At 41.8% G+C, this 9,807-nt stretch overlaps 1 protein-coding gene across 1 annotated transcript; it reads right to left on the bottom strand.

Moving 5' to 3' along the window:
* Positions 1-6,842: 6,842 nt before the first annotated feature.
* Positions 6,843-8,956, bottom strand: mc4r (melanocortin 4 receptor). The gene has a single exon (XM_074694000.1). It carries the CDS (start codon positions 8,561-8,563, stop codon positions 7,580-7,582), a length of 984 nt encoding a protein of 327 aa, XP_074550101.1. The 5' UTR covers positions 8,564-8,956; the 3' UTR covers positions 6,843-7,579.
* Positions 8,957-9,807: the final 851 nt, after the last annotated feature.

The raw sequence follows: 9,807 nt of genomic DNA, 5'->3' as shown, positions 1-9,807 counted from the left end.
GAGAATAAAATTAAATTACTAAAATTTTAAAACAATGATTTAGACAAAATAAGTCTCAAAATAATTTAAAGTAACATGGAGCGGTTAAAATGGTTTTAAATAAATAAAAAACTAACTAAAATAAATTGATGCAAAAAAGGAATTGAAAAAAAATATATGAAAAATAAAATTACATAAATAAATACTGTATAGTGTAGAAACCAAAAAAAAAAAATCAAAATGAAAAAAGAAAAGATGGAATTGAAAGTAAACAGAATTAACATCAAATAAAATTTAATAAAGTCAAAATATTAATAAAACAAAACAAAACAAAACAAAACAAAACAAAACACAACAATGATGTTGGGAAAGTCTTGATAAAAGTGTCAAAAAGTATTTCACATTACATGCCAGATTAAAAAGGTACTGTCTTCTTAAGTTTTCTCTTAAAAATAGAAACTTTTAATGTTTTTAAAGCCGTTATGGACCAAGGATTGTGAATATCCCACATTGAAGCACGCCATCACTCACCGTATCTCATAGTCTGTGCTCATGCATCGGCTCTGCAGAGTTACAGGTGTGTCTGTATCTGCGTGTCTGTGTTGCTTTAAAGCATTTCAGCCAGACTCCCCTGGACTTTGCGATACAGCAGCTTACCTCCAGCTTATTTGTATTCAGCTAAAAGCTGGAGTCTGGTTTGGGGATGATACCGCAGTCTGAGGAGCAGGGAGACCAAGCGTTACATCACCACCTGACAGCAGAGAGCCAGTTTAAGCGAAATTTAGAGCCTCAAAGAAAAAGGATGGAAGCTTTTATTAATTTGCATAAACTGAATGAAGAATAAGAAAATAGAGGAGAAACTTTATCCCAGTAGTTATGAGTCAAACCAGCAGTAATAATCTGTTCCTCAAACATGTGTGGGGACCTGTTTCCTGTGTGACACTTTTAGAAGCAGGAACTTTGCTTTAATGAGATTCTTTAAATAGTTCTCGTACCTTGATACACAAAAACACAGGACATTGAGTATCTTTCGGCTTGTACAGCGAGGTAATTAAACAGCTTGAATTCTTTCTTCACACAAAGCGCTCACTGTTTAGCCGCCCAGGACAGCAGAGACCGGCCGTGAGCCTCACTGTGGTCACTGATTCAGAAATAATACGTCCAGACTGCTCGAAGTCAAACAAACCTGAACACAGGGACGAGACCGGACACAAACTTTTCTTTGTTTTCTCCAGACTCCAGAGACCCTGGGGGGAGGACGCTGAAATCTTTTAGACTTTGTCACATCGCTGAAACATCACTCGCCTGCTGCGCTGCAGACATTTGTTTTATTGTGTTGCTGTAAAAATAGACTCTGAAATAAATAAAAGAGGGATGAAGAGTGATGACAGGGGTTGGGGCTGACAATCTGTCAATCTAAAGATAATGGAAACAGTGGGGGACACTGAGTCACTGCTGCTTACATTCATGAAAAAATTCATATTTATTCTGCAGAACGAGGCATCTATCAAATAAATGCTTTTTGTTTTCTTGAATACAGATTTATATTTTACATAAACAACATTTGCGGTGCCATCATTTCTACAGACAACGCGTCCATTTCCTCTGACCACTGATTTATTCTGTATTTCATTCGCTTCCCTCTGTTTATTTTTCACCATTACAGATGTAATGACCAGAAACGCTCCTTCACATCTCCATCCCTGATATTCTCGGAGTTTTCACCCACAGTGTTTCCATCACAACCACATCTATACAAATGTAAACTAATTAAAACCTAATTAGCACCATTTGTCTCATTCCTGCTGAAGTAATACTGACATCTAATTGTGATGTTTTTCAGATATAAAGTATTTGTTTACAGCAGTTTTAATTATTTACCATAATCGAATGAAGTGGTCTTTCTTTCACTCACAAATTGAGCCTCATTTTCTCGTCTTGTAGCAGGTCGAGTTAAAAGCATGTAAAAATAGCTGCTGCAGCTTTGCCTGTGATTAGACTGTATTTGTGCACAGTGAGTATTTCTCTGTTGAGGACATGAGAGGTGGAGGCTTTTCTAAAAGCTGTTGGATAAACATTGACGTGTAGACAAGACTTTAATTGGAAGTCTGCTTCTGTCACAAGCTTGTCAATTAAAGTTAAGTTTATCTATAGAGCACCTTTTTTTGGTCCAAAAAGCCAATAAATCAAGCACAGCAGCATTGTTTCCAGGCTCTCATAGCCCCTCTGTTCAGAACGCTCTGATTTAGTGGGCGTGGCCTTCATATGTAAATGAGCCACCGCTGCTACCGCCCCGCTCTTCCACGTCACTGAGAGCGGCACCACGAGCTCCGAGTGCACAATGTTTAGAAAACAGAGAAGCTCGTTTACCGTAACATTACAGGCTAAAACAACAGGCTAACCACAGCTAAAGTTAGCATCCTGAAGCTAACACAGAGACAGGGGGGACACTGAGGAAAAGCTCTTACATCTGCAGCACACAGCATTTAAAATACTCACATTTCCAGGGTCCCAGGTTTGTTGGAGGATGGTTGGTAATGCGCCTGGATTCAGGACCAGTCTATTGGCTAGCCCTCTGTTGTACTGTCCAAAGTTGGAAAAGCAGTCGGCCATGAAGTGACAAGCACACACATGCACAGTTTTACTGAGTGTAGCTGGAACATTTTCTTGATAAATGAACTCTAACCACTTAGTCTTGTCTTCTTCTGAGACGGGAAGCTTGTGCATGGAACTATGTGGCCATTTACAGCCAAAAACAGAGCAGTGATGGCTCTTCAACTTTGGCATTCTCCTCCCTACTGCTGGAGAAATCTCTCCAGCTCCGGTGGACCAATCAGGTCAGACTTGCTCCTGATTGGTCAAAAAAGGGAATCGCTGACGTCGGCAAATCCCAAAAATCAAAACTGCTTGTTTTAGGTCAGGATTTTACTGTCACAAGAACTACTAAATCCAGGTTTGGTCATTATATCACATTTTGTGGGCTGGGAGGAAAGACAAAGACCCACAAATTTCACTAAAAGACTTAATAAAGTGATTTTTGCATAATATGGGACCTTTAAGTCTGGTTTTGGGGACCTCCAATAGCTGTTGGTTAGAAGACCTTAGGGCTCCGGTTGGGGAGTAGCGATGTAGGACTTCAGACAGGTACAGAAGGGCAAGGCCATTGAGGGTTTTAAAAGCCTTTTAAAAACCCTGCCAATCCATGCCAATGTATAAAGAGTTCCAATAGTCCAATCTACATGCAATAAAGGCACAGATGGTCTTTTCAAGATCTGCCTGTGAAGAGTAGGTCTTGGTATTAGCTAAGAGATGGAGTTGGAAAAAGCTTGCTTTCACAACGGCACTGATCTGCTTTCCAAAATTAAAATGATTATTAAAGATGACACCAAGGGTCCTAACATTAGACTGAATGTTTGAACTCAAAGGGCCCAGATTTTCAGCGAAGCAGGTGTACAACCACATCTATACAAATGTAAACTAATTAAAACCTAATTGACAAAAAATACCTTAAAAAAAAAAAACAAACTAGAAAACCTGAGCTACTAAAAGAAATGGAGACAAGAAAAAATAATATTAACCAAAAGCTAAGCTAAGCTGAGATTTGAGCCTTTTCTTAAAAACATGAATGTCTTAATGGCGGCCCTGAGCTCCTCTGGCAGGCTGTTCCACAGGTGGGGGCTGTAAGCTGTAATAGTGGGAAGATGGATTACATAATTTGCCCTTAATCCATGGTGGATTGAGTGGGGACAAGGCAAGAGTGAGAGGTGACATGCAGGAAAGGGGCCACAGTCTCATTCACGGACCTTTTATTTTTTTTTATTTATTCAACCTTTATTTAACCAGATAGACGACACATTGAGATAAAGAACTGGCAAAAACAAACAGTAGTGGCAGTTTACTATAAGTTAGGAGACACATTTTGTGAGTGCAAAAACAATGAAGCGCAGTAGCTTTAACATAAAAACAATTCAGAAACACTGTTCAGTTGTCTCACGCTGTTTATCCATTAGCATGTCCAACTCTTTGCTGATGACACTGTCTTCAAACATCCAACTGTGAGTCTCTGTTTACCTGCAACCTCCAGCACATTATCCCACTTTTCTCCACTGTAATCTGAAAGAAGTGATTGAATTATGTAAGAATTCAAGGTTGGTTCAGGGTTCTGTATAACAACACTTGAATGCTTGCACATTAGAGGAGCCTTAATTATACTGGCTTTAAGTAGAGAGAAGTGGTTTGAACCCTGAAGGCTGCAGGCAAACAAAGACTCTTGAATCTGTAAGGTTTCACATCTCTGCATATGAAAGACAGCGTCATCAGCGTAGAGTTGGACCTGACAGTTATATAAAGTTGAAGGTAATGTAATTACATAAATAGAGAAGAGGACCAAATGTTGACCCCTTCAGCACACCATGAACCAATTCACATAAAATCAAATGGTACCATGTTTAGGTACCAAAATACACCCCTGTGACTGTGAGCGAGTGGAAGAGAAGTTGAATTTCCTACTGTACATGAACACAGCATTGCAAGTGTATATATTGAGAAATCAAAATGCTCTATTAAAAAAAAACTTTGAGGTTTTATTATCAAACAAATTAATATTTATAACCACATGAAAACACAAAAGTAGTTGAGTAGTTGGCATCGTTGAGTATCGATACCGCTACTGTTAGCGTTTCAGCCTCACAGCAAGAAGGTCACCGGCCTTCATCAGGTTAACTGAACACTCTTTAAATTGTCCCTAGGTGTGAGTGTGTGAGTGAAGGGTTGTCTGTCTATGTGTCAGCCCTGTGATTGACTGGTGACCAGTCCAGGGTGTACCCCGCCTCTCACCCAATGACAGCTGGGATAGGCTCCAGCCACCCGCAACCCTGAACAGGATAATTGATTCAGAAAATGTATGAAAGAATGAATGAGTATGGATACCAACAACCAGGTTCCAAGCATTGGTACAATATCATTTCAAATGTGAGAGGTACCCATCCCTTCTTGCACGTAACAATTGGCTTACATCTTGCACGTCTTACGTCAAGTAGGCGAAAGGACGGTTCCTCAGTGTGTGACATCAGATGTAAAGATGGAGGAGGAATCATGATGGTCTGGGACTGTTGGTGGTGTTGCTGGATCTGGTACTCCGCTTCATGCAGACCATGGGAAATGAGCCTCGATGGTCAGGGGTTCATCCTACAGCAGTGTTACCCAATCCTGGTCCTGGGGACCCCCTGCCCTGCATGTTTTTTTTTATGTTCCCGACTCAAACACACCTGATTCAAATGATCAGCTCGTCATCAAGCTCTGCACGAGCCTGATAACGAGCCATTCATTTGAATCAGGTGTGCTGGAGTGGGGTAACATCTAAAACATGCAGGGCAGGGGGTCCCCAGGACCAGGATTGGGTAACACTGTCCTACAGCAAGCTACACTGGAAAAAAACTGAAATCTTATTAAGTGCTTTTGTCATATTCTTGTCGGAAATGTCTTTTTAGACTTAATCTGAGCCACATTCACCTGACCAACCCAGAAAAAATGTCTTATTTCAAGTCATTTAAAGACAAAAATGAGGTCTGAATTACTGTAACAAGTAAAAAAAAAAAAAATCAGCCAATGGAACAAGAGAAAGTTACTTGTATTAAGACATTATATTAGTTTCAAGCAAAATTTTCTTGTTCCATTGGCAGATTTTTTTTACTTGTTACAAGCAATTCAGACCTCATTTGTCCTCAAACAGCTTGAAATAAGATGTTTTTTCATGACTGATCAGTCGAATGTGGCTCATATTGAGTCTAAAAAGACATTTTTTACTTCAAATATGTCAAAAACACTTTTCTCAGATTTCAGTTTTTTGCAGTGTAACGAGCCCAAACATCAGCCCAAGCTTTGACAGAAAGTCAGCTTGGAGACATGGAGGGCACAGTCTCAGTCTGAAGACCTGAACTCATTGGACCTGGTTTGGGATGAACTGGACAGAAGAGTGAAAGCAAAGAAAGCTACAAATGACCAAAATTTAGAGGCACTTGTGCTGGAAAAGAGCTAGAATATTTGATTTATAAATTGATTCCCTGATTTATTTTGAAGTATTGAAGAAAATGGTTAAATATGTATCACAAGTGATCTGAGGCTCTCAGTTTTCTTTATTTTTAACCCAACTTTGATGTTGAAATCCCAGTAAGAGCTCATAATTTCAGCCCCTTTGTTGGAGGAAAAGTAAGGAACAGACGTGTTGCTGAGGTGGCAGTTTCTTTATTGAAGTCTGCAGCAGTGATTCACAGAGGATGCAGTGATCAAGCAAACACCTTTTGAGGCAAAGCCGTGTTCACAACACTCTTCGTTTACTGTGCGTAGAAATACATTTCAGTTCTGAAAAAGGCATAATCAAATAAATAAGGCAGGATTGAAAAAAGCATTTACCCACGTTAAGATACTGTCACAGAGGGTACGGTCGCTCTTTACATCACAGTGCAACATATTTAAGGCCAAGATTTGAAGCAACAACTTACACAACACGTACATAAAAATACATTCAGTAAAATCTGTCCAGGTTACGTAACCATGATGAAAAATAGAGCTCTTTATTTTCACATGTACATGCTGAGAGTGAGGACAGCCCACATGTGCAAATTCACACAAATATCTACACGAATACGTATCACAAAAGCTCCGAGGAGAGGTCGAGAGTTTGGAGGAGATAGGATGATGTTGGGTTGGTCTCTGGGGGTATTCTTGTGTTTTCTGCTCGCTGCAGACACCTACCCACTTTCTCCTGACGTCATTGTCTTAATTCAACTTCCTAAAAGCTCTGCAGCAATGACAGTTGGTATTTCATCTGCTTTTTCCAGATATGCAGCTTTTTATTTCCCTCAATCACCCTGCAACTGTGTCATCCAGGATTTAACACCCTTGCATGTAAATAATGTGCACAAACATCAACAAAACAGTGTAGAAAAGAGTTTTTTTGTGCTCATTCTGCAAGTTTCTGGCTTGATCTTAGTGCTCGTATCTTTTGAGGGGAGCTTTAAAAAACACATGCAACACCTCTCCTCTCAAAAGGAGTTGATGAAAGTCGTGTTTTTTTTGCCTCAAGAGCAGAAAAACACATCTCAGCGACGGATTTCCAGGATGCAATGTCATGAAAAGTAAACATCAGATGTTAAATTGTGTTAAAACAAAAAGAAAATGTGCAAAAAAAAAAGCATTTCAAGGTTGAGCATGGAGGTAGTCTGTTAGATTTAATCCTTTTTTTTGTCCAGTGTGTCGAATCCAAGACGAAGCAGCAGCTGTGGCTTTCAAGTGACGTAACCCACGTGGAAACATGAGAATCAGTGTGGCGTTTGTTTCAGTTCACAGTGAGCAACATGAAAAAAAGGAGGAGAAAGGATGGAGGATTTGTTGAATTCACTGACTTGGAATTGCACTTTAGCCCAGCATCGACTACAAAACAAAACAGCGTTTTCAAGCAGCACTCTATCTAACAAGTGGTTTGTAAACGTACCTCCAACCTCGCAGGAGAGCACCCTCTTAACCGCCCACCTCAAGGTGAGACGGTCACATCAGTCCACGAGGGTTAAAGCTCAAAGCCAGGTCTGCAAAGTTCCCCGACTCACACGCAGAGGAACGTTTGAGAGCAGCAGAAAATCTCCTTGAAGGTTTTCCTCATCTCCTGGCTGCGGAACGCGTAGATGATGGGGTCGATGACGGAGTTGCACATGATGAGGATGAGGTACATGTTGAAGTGCGACATGAAGCAGGTGCAGTAGGGGTTCCTGGGGCAGGTGATCATGAGGATGAGGTGCAGGAAAAACGGCGCCCAGCACACCACGAACACCCCGAGGAGGATGGTGAGAGTGATGGCGCCTTTCATGTTGGCTCGCTGGTGGATCGGCGCGTTGCCGGGCAGCGCCGCGATGCGCTTCATGTGCAGGCGTGCCAGCAGGAACATGTGGACGTAGAGCGACGCCATGAGCACCAGCATGGTGAAGAACATGGTGATGAGGCAGATGAGCACGGTGGTGCTCTCCGAGTAGATGATGAAGAGGATGCCGGAGACGATGCACCACGTCCAGATGCTGCAGATGACCAGCATCGCTCTGCGCAGAGTCACGATGTTGTGGTACCGAAGTGCGTAGAAGATGGTGATGTAACGATCGACGGCGATGGCGAGCAAGCTGCAGATGGACGCCAACAGGGAGCTGCAGATCATGGAGTCGAACACGTTGTCCATACTTTTGATCAACTTCACGGGGATCGTCAGGTTGCCTCCGTTTATCAGCGCGATCACGATCGTCTCCGAGGCGTTGGAGACGCTCACGAGCATGTCGGCGACGGCGAGGCTACAGATGAAGAAGTACATGGGGGAGTGAAGGTTCTTGTTTTTCACAATAGCAGCAACAACCATGATGTTCTCCAGTAAGCTGATGATCCCCAGAGTGAGGAAGACCTCGGTGGAAATCAGCAGCTGCTCGTAACACCCCGTAGAAGAGTCCTTATCCTCGGGCGGCAGGTCTTTGTTGGGGATCAAAGTCCCTGAGATCTGGGTCCTGTTCAGGTAGCCCTGGATCAGCCCGTGGAAGTCTGAGGTGTTCATGGTGGCTCTACGTCCTCGTGGGCTCTCACCACGATCTCATAAGTCCATCTGGGTCGGCAGGGGTCGGTTCTCAACGTGTGAAACTCTCAATCGTCTTCATTATCTGGAGGAGCCCGACAGAAACCCTGAAGGAGAAATAAAAGTCCTCAAGTTTCTTCTTCTTCTCTTTTCACTCCTTCAGTCTCTTTCAAAAAAAACTCCCTCCTTTAGTTTTCACTTTAGGAAAAAGTAAGGAGGTTAAAAGAAAAGCTCCTTAAAAAGAAGAGGAGGAGGATGAAGAGGAGAGGAGCAGGTGTGAGTCTGGTTAACAGTGAGTGTGTGCTGCGGATGGAGCAGAGCGCCATGCGTGACCGCAGCCAGACCATCACTCAGTGAGCCGCTGTGGTCTTCCTCACGCTCTCTCAGCTATTATACAGATACACACACACTCTCACACATACACACACACATGTATCCCTCCCGTTACTTCTGTCCTATCAGCTCGCTCAGACAGTAAGAGGAGGAGGAGCTCAGTTTTTTCTGACGCACATGAATGAGGATATAAAAACTGGATCTGTGGGGACTTGGTGTGTTAACAGGGACTCACCGACTCAGAGGAGGAATCTGAAAATGAAAAAATTTAGATTATAAAGCCTGGGTGAGAGGTTTTCAGGCTCTTTGACCAAACTGTACAAATGCACATCAAAGATACATGTTTACATTTACCTCTCATTAATTTCCACCTTTATTTACATGCATTTCACTGCAAAAAACTGAAATTGGAGCAGTTTGTTCAGCAGATGCACGACTACCATAACAAGATAGAAAATACAACCCGCAGGGGTTGTTTCCTGTAAAATTGAAACATAAATCTATCAGAGAACAGTCACTGAGATGGTTGGTTTTAAAGCCTGAGGGCAGAAAGAGGATAAGGAAAAATCCTGCAACTTTAATTTCAGTGAGTGCAGGCGATTTCAGGGGAAACAAAGGAAAAATGAGCACTTTACATTATGTTATATTTGTTGTTTTACGTTTATGACACAGGCACCAGAACTTTATCTACAATGCAAGAGTAAATGCACTTTTCATGGCTTATTGGAACTTTTCAAATCTCTATTAAGAGGTAAACATGAGCAACTTTAAGTGTAACACCACGCTGGCTGAAGAGATAAAACAGAGATCTTTGTTTTTCTCTGCTGAAAACGATTTCTGTGATTAATTTTGTAGTGATGGTGACACTGGAGCCTAACTGTCAGACAGAAAAA

This window comes from Halichoeres trimaculatus, unplaced genomic scaffold, assembly GCF_033239565.1.
Source record: "Halichoeres trimaculatus isolate MK-OKI-2021-1 unplaced genomic scaffold, fHalTri1.1 fHalTri1_scaffold_18, whole genome shotgun sequence".
In the NCBI taxonomy this organism is placed as follows: Eukaryota; Metazoa; Chordata; class Actinopteri; order Labriformes; family Labridae; genus Halichoeres; species Halichoeres trimaculatus.
This window is presented reverse-complemented; position numbering and strand designations above follow the sequence as displayed.